The sequence below is a fragment of the Phocoena phocoena genome, chromosome 11, assembly GCF_963924675.1.
Source record: "Phocoena phocoena chromosome 11, mPhoPho1.1, whole genome shotgun sequence".
NCBI classification, from domain to species: domain Eukaryota; kingdom Metazoa; phylum Chordata; class Mammalia; order Artiodactyla; family Phocoenidae; genus Phocoena; species Phocoena phocoena.
Window position 1 is genome coordinate 91,138,688 of NC_089229.1, and position 14,605 is coordinate 91,153,292.

General features: G+C 41.8%; 1 protein-coding gene across 2 annotated transcripts in view; it reads left to right on the forward strand.

The window, feature by feature from the left end:
• GUCY2C (guanylate cyclase 2C) overlaps positions 1-14,605 on the forward strand; it is a 69,166-nt gene that overhangs the window by 40,375 nt on the left and 14,186 nt on the right. For both annotated transcript variants that reach the window (XM_065886678.1, XM_065886679.1), the window contains 6 exons: positions 1,331-1,417; positions 2,548-2,680; positions 4,720-4,857; positions 5,659-5,747; positions 8,454-8,545; positions 10,884-11,042. In XM_065886678.1, coding sequence (XP_065742750.1) covers positions 1,331-1,417; positions 2,548-2,680; positions 4,720-4,857; positions 5,659-5,747; positions 8,454-8,545; positions 10,884-11,042 — 698 coding nt within the window. The remainder of the gene's footprint in view (positions 1-1,330; positions 1,418-2,547; positions 2,681-4,719; positions 4,858-5,658; positions 5,748-8,453; positions 8,546-10,883; positions 11,043-14,605) is intronic.

Genomic DNA, 14,605 nt, shown 5'->3' on the forward strand with positions numbered 1-14,605 from the left:
ACAGCAACCGGGACTTCCCTGGTGGCACAGTGGTTAAGAATCCACCTGCCAATGCAGGGGACATGGGTTCGATCCCTGGTCCAGGAAGATCGCACATGCCGCGGAGCAACTAAGCCCGTGCGCCACAACTACTGAGCCTGCACTCTAGAGCCCGCAAGCCACAACTACTGAGCCCGCGCGCCACAACTACCGAAGCCCGTGCGCCCAGAGCCTGCGCACCGCAGCCAGAGAAGCCACCGCAATGAGGAGCGCACGCACCACGATGAAGAGTTCGCCGCAACTAGAGAGAGCCCGCACGCGGCAACGAAGACCCAACGCAGCCCAAAAATTAATTAATTAAAAAAATATATACAGCAACCTTGGCTAACCTTGTTTAGGAACAGTTGATTCATTCATGCAGCAAACATTTATCGAACATCTGTTCTGTGCCAGACACTTACTAGATGTTGCAGATACACCAGTAGATGAAGATTATCACAGAAACTGACATTTTCGTAAGGAGAAGAGATAGTAAACAAATAAAAACGCAAAAAATGTCGGTGCTCAAGGAAAGAGTTACTTAGGGTCTGTCTGCTCAGAACTCCTCTCCCTTAACTTGGCCTGCTATCCACAGCCCCTTATCTGAAATGACTGATGGCTTTGGACTCTCTGTTGGAAACTGTTGGTACAGTACCTGAGTTAAAACTGAGCTTTTTCCCCAAACGAGAAACTATTGTTAGGTTCTCAGTTAGGGTGCTGTTTAGAGTTTTACTGTGAAGAATAGTTTTCAGCTTAGTTAAAACCCTGTATCTTGATAGAACCATCATCACGTTAATACTGTGAGTTCAAAATTCTAGGTCCTACAGTTCCCGTGAAAGTCCAAGCGCTCTGTCTTAACAACAGAGGACTTAGTAAACAGAAGGAACGCTTAGAGGTATTAAGCCAATGGATACAGTTGATCATGTAAGTGAAAACATAGCCTAATGAAGGAATATCCTAATAGCAATTCCTTGTTGAAAAACACTAGGGTAATTTTGCTGAGACAGAGCCTGCGTCTCAGCCCACCACCCAGCTCTCCTGGCAGGTGCCTGCTCTTGCCTTTACTCCTGGTGGAAGAAGTGGTATGTTGGATCTATGGTCATCTCCTGCTCATCTCTTTGGGATAAGAACCACCTAATGTTTCTTAAATCAGAGAGAAAAGAAACACATGTTCAGGAAAACCAGGACAATGGAGTTCCAACTTGTTCCTGAGCCCAAGGCCTCATGATCAGAAAGTCATTATTTGCCTGTAAGAGTCTTTCCACAATAGCCTCCTTCAGACAACTCATCTTCTTCTTTTTCTCCTGCTCAGGAAGTTTTAAATGACACAATTTCCTATCCTGATGGTACATTCATGGATTGGGAGTTTAAGATCTCTGTCTTGTATGACATTGCTAAGGTAAGAGACCCACAAACACAAAAGACGTTTATGAAAGTTAAATCTGGGAAAACAGATCTAGCAAGCTATTGCATTGGTCTCTTCATCTGTAAAATGATAATAAAAATAGTACCTATGTCATAGGGTTGTCGTGAGGATTTTATGAAACAATGCATGTGCTCTGAATAAGACTTGACAAGCAGGTATTCAATATATGTTGGCCATTATTATTTTTATTATTAAATTCTTTCTACACTGGGCTTGGGGCACACATTTTCACAGATTTTCTGGAAGTAAAAAAATCACGTAAGGTCTCAGAGAAGATGACTGAATCCTCATCTTCATAAGAGAAAATATTAAGGGCAGGCATTCGTCTTGCATGAGGCAATAATAAATCTGGACATGTATATTTCCCAGATGTGCTATGAAAAGGAAGTGGATACCAGTAACTAGGGCCCCATTCAAGAATGAAGAAAAGCGAGTCCCGAGAGTAAGCTATGTGATACAGTCTTAAATCACTTGAAAGTCACATAGGATCAGAATCAGTTGGAAAAAATGTGACACAATACCTTATTTGGTACATTTCATCCCTGGGATCAAGGCCGAACACCAGTTTCTGCGATACCACCTCTGGCCACCAGGGGGAAGCACATCAGCTCAAAAAGGGCTTCCTCTTTCAAAACAGAATGAAACATTCTATTTCAAAATAGAATGAAACCGTTTAGACTTTAGGAAGTAATCTAGCCTCACCCCTCCCTTCAGGAAGGCAAGGCCTTATTCATATTTTTTCATTGAGGTAACAGAGGACTAGGGACATACTCAGTCACAGAATAAGTGGTAAGCAGAAACGCTTTAAAAAAATAGGACCAGTCTTTGCTTCATATTATATACAACTACTAAACAGAGTCTTTAGACAATTGCCTTTTACTGTGTCACCTAAATAGACTCCAAAACTAGATGCAGTGCTTAGGCAAATATTGGGGCTTTAACAACATTTTGAAAGTTAAACTTAATGGAATTAAATTTAAAATTTGATGGTGATTCTATCTGCATGCCAAAATAATTTCAAAACGTCATTTCTTTCCTTAAAATAATGGAGCTGCTGAAAAGTGTCATATCTCTTTGTTTTCCTGTTATCTGAAAAACTACAGGGGATGTCATATCTGCATTCCAGTAAGACAGAAGTCCACGGTCGTCTGAAATCCACCAACTGCGTGGTGGATAGTAGGATGGTGGTGAAGATAACTGACTTTGGCTGCAATTCCATTTTACCTCCAAGAAAAGGTCTGTCGTGAATGAAATTTTTACTAGTTTCCCACTTAAAAAAATTTTTTTTTCTCACAAGTCCATTTAAGGTGCTCAGGAAATGGTGATACTGATCAGAAAATAAACACTTGGAGTTGTAAGAGGCATCAGCTGGGTCATTCTCCAGCACTACCCCCTTCTCAGTGTTCAGTGCATGCTTGTGGAGTTGAACAAATCTCCTCTGTGGATTTCCTTCATCTGTGTGTCCCTTGATATCAGGGAGAAGTCATAAAGAAGTTATTGGCTTGTGGAAGCAGGACTGCGTGAAAAAATACAGAAGTTAGAGCAGTAAGAGATCTTAGAAATCGTCTGATCGAACCCTCTTCATTTGTAGAAGACAGAATTGAAGCTCAGAGAGGTTAAGAGGTTTGCCCAAGAAGATAGAGTACAAGGCTGAGGACCCGTTTCCCCATTCTAGACTTCATTCATTTATCTGTGATAATGATAAGAAATGATGATGATAAGAAAAAAGTCTTATCAGTAAAACATATTCATACTTATCCCTTTCAGGATTGTGATGAGGGTCAAAAAAGTAACACACAAAAAAGTGATTTGTAAAGTATAAAGGGCTTTTCATGTTGAACATTCACCTGTTCTTTACTAGAATTCTGGGTTAAACAGCCTCAGAAGGCTAGGACTCATATATGCCTCAAAATACTACCTGGATCCAAAAACTAAATTCTACCTCTAATTCTACTTTGGAATCCTCTAGTTTTCCCTTAATGGAGGAAAAATTAGAGTTCTGCCCCCCACTTCTTCAGTCATGTCAAGGATGCTAGGACATTGGACTCAATCTAGTAAGTGCTTGTTGAGGACCTACTGTGTGCCAAGCAGTGCTCATCACGGAGTGAGCAAATCTCTTTAATGAAATGACTCACCTTCATGAAATGACTCACCTTGACACAGCATCAGATGAACTGCAGGCCAAATCCTATCCTTCTGGACATCATCCAGTTATACCTACCTATCTGTGGGGTCGGTTATCGGAAATTTTAGCATAAGTAGATTTAGTTCCCTTCCCACAAGTTTAACCATTAGGATCAGTCGTTCATGAATCACAAGCCACATGAATTCACAAGACACAAATTCAAAAAGGCAGTGAACAGTTGGATGGAAAACTAAATGAGGAAAGCGTGCTTCATCTTAAGCATATCACCGTACTGAAAACACATGAATCTATAGGTTTATTTAATTGAAAATGCTGAAGGTAGAAATCTCAAAAAGTCTGCAAGGAGCTAGGTGATCCTGGAAAACCTCCAAGGGATGTTGGAGGATAATTAATTGTACGCCCTCATTATTATACATAAGATATGTGATAGCGGTCCAAAACCCAAGTGTCTATAGGAGCCAAACACAGGACACAGGAGTGCTTCACTCGTGTGAAGTAGACTTGATGGAAAGCACTAGGAATAGCAGGCACACTAGTAAAACGTGAGTAAAGCGTGTGCATTCTTTTTTTAAATAATACTGTGAGCACCAAAGAAAACACATCTGTGGATAATAGCTGACTTCATGACTGCTGGTATGTCACACGCAGAAAATATCAGTGATGGTCTCTTTGTTCAAATGTTCTGTCTTTATTTTCTTTTAGGAAACATCAATATATGTATTTATAATGTTATATATTACATAAAATATATAAATATACAGTTTTAAAATATTTATAGAGGCTTTCATAGGTTTTTGCCATATGTTCCGTAAGCTATTAAATCCTCAGCCTCTTACATTCTACTGCCTTCACCCCACAAATATTTACTGAGCGCTTCCTATACCCCAGGTTCTGGTCTAGGTAGACCTTGAGGGTTTTCAGAACTGTGATCCAGGCAGTTTTAGGGAAGGCGTTGCCATATCTCCTCACCCAAATCCTGGCATTACCTAGTCAGCTTGGAAGGCAAGTGTGTGTTCTGCCCCATCACTAGCATCAGTATGGTAGAGGGACTTAAAAATAAAAGCAAGTCGGGGACCTCTGGGCCGCTCACCCCTGCCTCAACCTCGCGATCTCAATGCTGAACGCACAGACCTGTGGACTGCCCCGGAGCACCTGCGCCAAGCCAACATCTCGCAGAAAGGAGACGTGTACAGCTATGGGATCATCGCCCAGGAGATCATCCTGCGGAGAGAAACCTTCTACACGCTCAGCTGTCGGGACCAGAAGGGTGAGAGTCTGACCCTTCGGGGGCCTTCCCTGGGACCCAGCAGGAATTCTAGGCTGACTGAGACCCCGAGGTTTCTGTGACCACATCTCAGTCCCTCATCTGCGAAAACAATATCACATCTACCCTCCGCACTCCACGGGGTAGTTGGAGGAATTCAGGGACAGTATGAACGTTAGAGGGCTCTGAAAAGCATAGGCCAATATACCACTGCCAGCTGCCACTACCGCAATTTTGTGAGTTAGAGAATCTCGCCTTACAATTTCTTGCTTTCCTTCTGATTCCAGTAAGAGACGTGTGTCTGCTTCACACCTGAACTAGATCACTCTAGCGGGACAACACATATTTTACTTCTTACTAAGAGCAGATCTATGGTTTTGTCATATGTCCTCTCAGGGAGGAAACGTCTCCTTCCGTTCATCCAGTCCTCGCTTTACTGAGCACTTACTACGTGCCAGCTCTTACCTGTCTGGGGGATGGAGGTGGCTAAGGGATATAGGGAGGACAAGTTAGGGTCTTGGTCAGAGGAAGCCTCCCTAAGACAGCGGTCTCTGAGTTAAGTTTTAAAGGGTTAGTAGCCTTAACTTAAGGTAATCTCCTGGGTGTAAGGGGGCATGAGACCCCTTCGCCTGGTGGATCATCCATTCATTCACATCTGTCTGTCAAGTGCTGGCCTAGGCTCTGCCACGCTCCCACTGGGTACCCACCCAGGCACGGTGAACCAATCCAGAGTCTGGAGGCTGCTGCTAAAATTCCTTCACGCTGCATTCTTTCTTGTAATTTGAATTCTTCCTACCCCACTAGAGAAGATTTTCAGAGTGGAGTATTCCAACGGAGTGAAACCCTTCCGCCCTGATCTGTTCCTGGAAACAGCAGAGGAAAAAGAGCTGGAAGTGAGTATATCTCCCTGCATGGAGTTTTCCTGGGCCTCTGCAAGAGGACCACAGACTTGGTGGATTAACACAACAGAAATGTATACGCTTACAGTTCTGGAGGCCAGAAGTGTGAAATGAGTTGCCAGAAGGTCATGCTTCTTCCAGAGGTTCTAGGGGAGAATCCATTCCTTGCTCCTTCCAGGAGCTTCTGGTGGCTACTGACATTCCTTGGCTTGTGGCCACAATGCTCTAATCTCTGCTTCCAGGCCACATTCTCCTCTTCTGTCTGTCTAATCTCCCTCTACTTCCCTCCTATATAAGGATACATGTGATTACACTCAGGACCATCAAAATAATCCAGATTATCTCCCCATGCAAGACCCTTCACTTAATCACATCTGCAAAGACCCTTTTTCCAAATAAGGTAACTGGTTCCAGGGGTTGGGACACACCCTTGAGAGCCGCTATCAGCCTACCATACTCTCAACTCAGGAAGGAACTCAAGTACACATTACATTCTCGATTTTTAGGAGCTAAAAGAGCAAGATTCCATGTGATACCCATATTAAGCTCATAAATACTACCTTCTGGTTAAAAAATAAATATGCCAACATCTAGAAACAATAGAGAAATGTACTTTCACTATTTCTATCCTTCCCCTGAAGAAAATGGAGATTTCCTCTGTATCTGCTTAATTTTTTTGTAATCCCTCACAGAGGCCTTTAAGGGCTGTGGGAAAAAAAATTCTCATTTTTTTTTTAGAATTTTATCTGAGCTTTTATAATCCAGAAGATGGTAAGTAAATGTTTAAAAAATATTTATGGTCGGGGGGCTTCCCTGGTGGTGCAGTGGTTGAGAGTCCGCCTGCCAATGCAGGGGACACGGGTTCATGCCCCGGTCCGGGAAGATCCCACATGCCGCGGAGCGGCTGTGCCCGTGAGCCATGGCCGCTGAGCCTGCGCGTCCGGAGCCTGTACTCCGCAACGGGAGAGGCCACAGCAGTGAGAGGCCCACGTACCGCCAAAATATATACATATATTTATGGTCGTTAAAAATTTTTTTTAAACTTTTGTTCCTTGCAGGATAAAGATAAAAATATTTTGCTTTAATTTGCAAGCAACCTGCCAGATGCGGTTATGGCCAGACTCTGCTGGGCATGAATGGGCCATTTTTACTTCTCTCTCTCTTTTGCAGCATTAAAGGCAGGTTGTACCCAGGGTTCTGAGGTACATCTGCTTCTATCCTTGCTTCTCCTCATGCCTTCCTTTCCTCCTGCTTTTCTGGATCCTGGGATTCCTCCCCACACATCAGCATCTCTCTTCTCAAACCCTCCTTTCTAGCCTGAGTGTATCCACATGTCGTCTACAGCCTCTTTCACCAAAGCATCCTCCTCATCAGTTCACTCGTGTGGCTGGATGGTTCTGGAATCGGATATGAGGAATTCGACTGCATTATCTAGTAGCTGGTTCCAACAGAATACAGGCCCAAAACTCCAAGACTTGGAAATGCCTGAAGAGCATCTGCTGTTTCACGGGCGGTGCCGTATCAGCCCATTTGTCAGTGCTTCTTCTGTCCCTTCTTTGCTAAGGCATAAGCCAGCAGATCGTCCATTTGTCAGTGCTTCTTCTGTCCCTTCTTTGCTAAGGCATAAGCCAGCAGATCGTTTTCCCAGGCAGGAGCGTCACCTAGTGGTGAGTACAGGCAACCACGGTTCCATACCGTGGTCCTGTCCCTCCCCAGGGACTCTCGTTAAGGCAAAAGAACACAGGTAGGGACTGTATCTAGTACCATTTGTGATCCTGTTTGGGGTCAGAGTGAAGAACAAACTTTATTATTTAAAACAAATGGTTTTCACCATGCTTTTTGATCCCACAAAAGCTGCAAACAAGTGGTATCAAACGAAAGATGGTTTCACGGGCTTCCTCATGTCTCCCTCTCCCTCCGTACCTCCCCTTCCTCGCTTCTCTTCACCGCAGCTGGGCATCGCATCACCTGTGGAACTTAAAAATGTATAGATTAGTGTCCTTTGGCCATGCAACATCTGGGACATACTTATGCTAAAGAAACTATTCGTTGTTTATCTGAAATTCAAGTTTAACTGGGTGTCCTGTATTTCTATTTGCTATATCTGAGAACCCTAACAAGGCCCCTTCCCAAACCAGTTAATTCAGAATCTCCCAAAATCATAAGAAGTTTTGTGAACGCTCCCCAGGCGATTCCACGGTCAGGCATGGTTGAAAACTAACGTCATAGAGCCTCACTCATTTAGAGTCACTTGCCTCGTACTCACAGAGCCCAGCTCGTCCTGGGCACAAAGCCTGCAAACAAAGCCTGCAAACGTCCGTCCGTGAAGCATTTTGTCTCTCCCATCAACCCCACCTGGTCTAAATCAGTATCTCCGTTTTCCTTGGTTTAGGATCGAAGGGAAGGGTTGATGGTTTATCACAGGATACTGAATAAAGTTCCCTGGGCTGTACACTAGGACCTTGTAGTTTATCCATTCTAAATGTAATTGTTTGCATCTACTAACCCTACACTCCCAGTCCATCCCACTCCCTCCCCCCTCCCCTTGGCAACCACAAGTCTGATCTCTATGTCTATGAGTCTGTTTCTGTTTTGTAGATAGGTTCATTTGTGCCGTATTTTAGATTCTACCTATAAGTGATATCATATGGTATTTGTCTTTCTCCTTCCAACTTACTTCACTTCCACCTCTTCTTCCAGGTCTATCTGCTTGTCAAAAACTGCTGGGAGGAAGATCCAGAAAAGAGGCCAGACTTCAAGAAAATCGAGAATACACTGGCCAAGATATTTGGGTAGGGCTGAAATTTTTACTTTTCCCTTCTAATTTCAGATTTTTCTAATAATAGCTGACATTCTGTGGCAGCTAAGTATGAGAATGTCTTTTCTAATGAAAGCTCACAGACTACAATACCTGTCTCCAAAAAATTAAAATGGTATGGAGATGAACAGACCATTTTCTTGGGGGAATAATCACTTGAAACGTTAAGTATTATACGCAAGGGCAAAACTTGCCTGATTCGAAAATCAATTCTGACTGATCTGTTAAAAATATAGTTCCCTGACCCTTCTGCAGGTAATTAGGATTTAGAAGTCTAGTACAAATCTGCACAAAACCCTGGATAATTCTGAAGATCAAAAAGTTTCTTACAGTTTTAAAATCTTAAGATCAGCAACTTCGGCCTTAAGCACTTGAGCCATGAATCGGATTATAATTCAGGATCAAAAAAAGTAACATACAGTTATCCAGTAAGACTGAACTTTAGATTTCCCATGTTTTCGGTTAGGGTGCAGGGTGGGAAAAATAGCTCTGAGGTAAGAGTTAGGAGATCTAGTTTCTAGGCTAGGATCTAATAATAGCTAGTTGTGGGACATTGGGCAAAACACCCGAACTGGGTATCAATTTTGTTGCTGGTAAAATTGGAATGAAAAAGATGATTTCTGCAGTTTCTTCCAGCTCTTTCTGTAGTTCTCATCAATTCAAAGACACAGATACTTAGTGAAGCTAATTTAATAAAGCCCAGGACTGAGGTGGGGTAGAGTGAAGACAATGAAAGTGTGACCATTGATTGTTTGATCTAAACCATCATATGTGGAAAGGGAGCAGGAAATAATAAATGATTTATTATTTTCATTCCTTCCCAGACCTGTTACTAAGAGCAGATGAGATTGTGTGTGTGACAGATGAAATGTAAGCTTGTGAAGATAAAACTAGGCCCCTGATATTTAGCCTTTAATATGGTGGTTCTCAACTTGGCTGTACACTGAAATCACCTGGGGAGATTTTTAAACTACTGATGCCAGAATCCTACCCTAGAGAGTCTGGTGTAATTGATCTGGGTGCAGGCTGGCATCAGGAGTTTAAATAAGCTCCTCAAGTGATTAAAATACACAGCCAAGGTTGAGGAAACTGTTTTTATTGAATCAATTCATCATGAAATAAGATAATCCATCTCTTACACCTGCTCCCTCACTCTTTCTACCCAACTAGACTCCATAATGGTTTCCGGTAAGAATCTCCTAGGGACCTTGTTAAATATTTCTCTTAATCCCAAACCTGGCAGTTTGCAGTCATATAGGTCTGTGATAGGACTCAGAAAAGTACTCAATTTTTAACAAACATCCCGCCCCACACCAAGGGGATTATGATGTAGTCCATCTTTTTGAGTACAGAAATGGCAACTTGTGATCATTGTTGTGATAATGAAATGGTATCATCTATTCATCCCTTCACAACAGCTGTGTGGGACTCAGTGTGCCTCCCGACTGGGCTCTGCACCTAGGCATATCACAGGGTCACGAGAAGCTGCCATCTCATCTAAGTTGTCTTGATCTAACAAAATACTCCAGAGTTAGGGCTTTTGCTCTAGGACCCTGATTCTGTCTGAGGAGATACTATATAAGGCTCAGCTTTACTTTTCTTGGTCCTTTTCTTATATTCCCCTTTATTGCAAGTTGCTCCTTTTTAAAATTTTAGAAAATATGAATAAGCAAACAAGAAAGTAAAAACATCACCTGGTTTTTAATAGATGACCACCAGTTTTCAAAAATTAAACATGGGATGATAATTTTTGCTGTTTTATAAACTGGCTGTTTTCACTTAATAATATAGAGGTAGCGTCTTTGTGTGTACCACGATTCTAATTTGTGTTTAATGATACATTCATATTCCATCGTTTCATATTTTAATCACTTTTTGTTACACATTTAGGTTATTTTTAAATGTTTGCTTGTGAAGAATACTGTGGCTTTCTTTGTAGTTAACTTTCAGCACGTGCATGATTGTTTCCTTCAGATAATTCTTAGAAGTAGGGTTGATGGGCCGATCGGCATAAGCATTCTTAAAGCTTATGACACATTTTACCAGATTTCCCTCCAGAAAGGCTGTAATGTATATTTTTCTTCCGTCTTACCTACATTGATTACCATTGTGCTCACATTTGTTTTTCTTTTTTTTAAATGTTATTTCTATTTCTTTGATCCTTCCTCAGGTTAAAAATTTTTGCTACATTTGTTGGTCATTTTTATTCTTTCTTAGTTTAATTACCTACTTATGATATTTGCCCATTGTTTTAATGGATGTTCATGTTTTCTTGATAATATGGAGACCTCTTCATCTATCACTACCTACAGCCTTTTCCATGACCAAAAAAATGAAACTTACATGGATACCTTGATCCGACGTCTGCAGCTGTATTCCCGAAACCTGGAACATCTGGTGGAAGAAAGGACACAGCTGTACAAGGCAGAGAGGGACAGGGCTGACAGGCTTAATTTCATGTTGCTCCCAAGGTAAGGAAGTCCTCCCGCGGACGTGATCTTCCAGGCTCCGCAGACATGCTCAGCCCTTAAGGCTGAAAGCCAAAGCATATTTGTCTAACGTTGGTTTTCTCTGTATTTATATAGGATTGGTCCCTTTCGCATATTCTTCAACAGATTGTTGTGTTTAAAAATGCACGTATCCCCACTTTCACAGGCACCGCTCTAGATATACTTGAACAATTTAATATGTACAGAACATGTATCTATTCTGGATGCTAGTAAATAAATAAGAATCGTACTGTATTAGGGGTTGTGACAACATTATTGAATTTTTTATGTTTTAGAGTGGTTTCTATCAGTCTTATTTTACACTTCTATGACACTGTGAACTAAAGAAGAAGAATTTTTTAAAATCAAAGGTGAAGAAAGAGACCAAAAAATTTGTCTGTTTCAACAATAAGCTATAGGTAGAATCTCTAAACCTTCAGAAGTAAACTGCTCACCTTCAGACTGAGTTGGAGTGTATTAAAATAAATTATGCTATTTCCCACCAAACATTTTAATTTAGTGCTGATTTAAATATAACATGTTGTTACTTAGTGCATTTTATTCAAGTTTATATTGTACAATAAAATATGAGAAAATATATTTTTTTAAAAATTCATGTACCTTGCTAAGCCTTGTCCTGGTTTGCACTGTCTAAATAGCTAGAAGAAAGAGGTGGTTTTCCAGTGGCTGTGTGGTGCCATGGAAGGAGCATGGACAGTAGAGTTAAGGTGACCTGGGTTCCAGCATCTCTTGGCCACTTCTGCTAAGTGTGGGACCTTAAGCACTGCCTCTCCCCAGTCCAAAAATGGAAATTAAAGTTTTCCTACAGAATCTGTGAGCTTTAAGGCATTTTCAGGTACTGTTAGTTTCTTTGCTTTCTTCTGTCTGCCTCAAAGTAGAGGCCAAATTACACGAAGTGGGAGCATCTTTAGTGGAGAAGGTATGGTCCCACTCTCCCCAGGTGTCTCATCACACAGGCATCTACGGGCTGATCTCTATTTTGTGAAACAATATTACAACCATGACAGAAGAGAAAGAAATTAAGGTTGAAATCCCAGTTTAACATTTTATAAGTGTTGGTTCTCAGGTAATAACTAAGAAATGTTAAGATAAGCAAGAAATTAAAATGTGAACAGCTGGGAGATAGGTTGGACCAAGGGACCCACAACTGTCACAAGTGAGAGGTAATGTTCTCTGCTCAATGAATGATAAACTGTCCTCTTAGATTAAGGATAAGCGAGGCAGTGTCGCATTGGATGAAATCATGGAAACTGAGGTCAGCTAGGCCTGACTTCAAATCATGGTTCCACCACCTACTTGTGATCTGCAGCCTTGGACAAGTTACCTAAACACTGCAAGCCTCAGTTTCCCATCATAGGCTGGCTCAAAGAATCCTCTAAAATAATGTGCCCAATATAAGGTACTTAGCACAGTGTCTGTAACGTCCATGGTTGTTATTACTATGCATAGTAGTTACGACTTTTATATATTACTTGCATTAATTATTATTTTATTTTGAACCCATGCTCATTGAGCATATCAGCTCTACATTAATAAAGGAATGATTTTGAGCTCATATGAGTTGTTTTCTAAATACAGAAATAGTTTCTCTTCTACAAGCCTGAATGAGGAGGTAGGAGTTACACACATGCCCTGTTCAGCCATGTGGCCCCGAAGAAAGCCTAATGCAGAACCCACGTGCCCTCAGCCTGGCATTGGTACCCTGGGCATAGGCTGGAGCCCTTATTATTCACTTTAGAGATGGAGTTTCTGTTAGTGCTCTGTGAATGTTCTTTATGTAATGCATCAGTCCTTGCCTGGCCTTTCATGCTGAGTTGTGACAAAAACAACATCCTGATGATTTAGCTGCCTTCCCAGCTTTTTATCACTGATGGTTTTAACCAATAATGACACTCACGATTTGAAACAGCTGGCTCAGCACCGTGGATTTTTTTCCTACCCTTGGTTCAGTGTGCCATGTTGACCACTAGACGGGAGATGTTCCTGTTGGATCACCAAAGATTGTAGAGCAAGGGCTGCAATACACAGTGACTACAGGGCAAGTCACTTTGATCATTTATATACAAGTTCTTTATATTTGCAAAAGAAAACTAAAATATACATGCATGACACCTAGAAGAATCCAAAATAAATATTACAGCAAAATTGTAAATAAGTTGCAGGTAGGAGCCAGATACTACTTAGACACTTATTTCACAGTACTCCTGGGGGTTTTGAAACAGGTTAAAATAGAAGTTTTTTCTACCTATGGAAAAAACTACCTACCTGTGGGAAGCACTTCTAAGACTCTGTATGCTGTGTCAGCAAAAACCTTTTATCGAAGTTCACCAGGTTAAGTCATAGCCCTTCCTTCATTTATCCACCACCATTAGTTCCTTTCTCAGGTAACATACTATTTTCTAAGCTCATATGACTTTTCAGCTATAAGCAGTAAAATGAAGGGCAAAGATGGCGAAATATCCAATCTTATCATTAGTCTATGTAGCCTCCAAATAATCTGCACCCTTCTACGGGGCACGTAAAGAACCACCACCCCAGACGGGCCCCTGCGAATCTAACCAGCCACACGGCAGGGATGGTTTTCAAGTTCCCAAATTTCATCATCGTACCAACTGAAGGGACCTCCCTTGATGCTCTGAAGGTTTTCTAAATGAGTTTTGGGAATGCTGGTGGTTGATTGGCTGTCTGTTTTCCAGGAAAGTGCCAGACCTTCTTCCTTTACTACAGCCAGCACACCTCCAAATCTTCCCCATCACCCCGAGGATCCGAGGCCTGGGTTGTGCTGGAATGTGATGCAATTACAAGGCTGAAGGATGGGAGTTACTGAGTTCCAGCACTGGCTCTGCCCTCAGTGGCTCTGGGACCTTGAGCAAGTCATACTTTTTTATTTGGTTGGGTTTTTTTGGCTGTACCGTGTAGCTTGTGGGATCTCAGTTCCCCAACCAGGGATTGAACCCAGGCCCTGGACAGTGAAAGCATGGAGCCCTAACCACTGGGCCACCAGGGAACTCCCCATACTTTCTTTTTAAGCCTCAGCTTTCTCATCTGGAAAAGTAAGGGATTTTATGACCTCTGTCGTACCTCCCAGCTTGCAGGCGGTCCATACTCTGGTCCTGTACCAAGTGATCCCAAAGGCAGACAAGGAACACGCAGCCTCATGTCAGCACCCCTCCACCCCATTTACTCAATGAAAAGGCAACTTGGCACATAAAGGAAGCGTGGCATCTCTTCTTGTGGTTCTTCTCTCTTAATTCTGAGCCTAATATACTGCCCTTTATGTCTGTTCAACAGAGATAGTCTAAGTTGCTTCTATCCGACTTGTGCAGTTTTAGCAGAATTTTAACTTGTTTACGTGGTGACTGATGTTGCTTTTTAAAGGACCCAATTCTGCTCCAAAATGTTTCAAATAAATCCGGGTTCAGAATATTAAATTCATTAAAATTCATGTTAAATACATTATTTCTTCATAGTGGTATTAAACAAGGCCGTGTTAAATATGCCAGGGAAGTAAAACTAGTTACTGA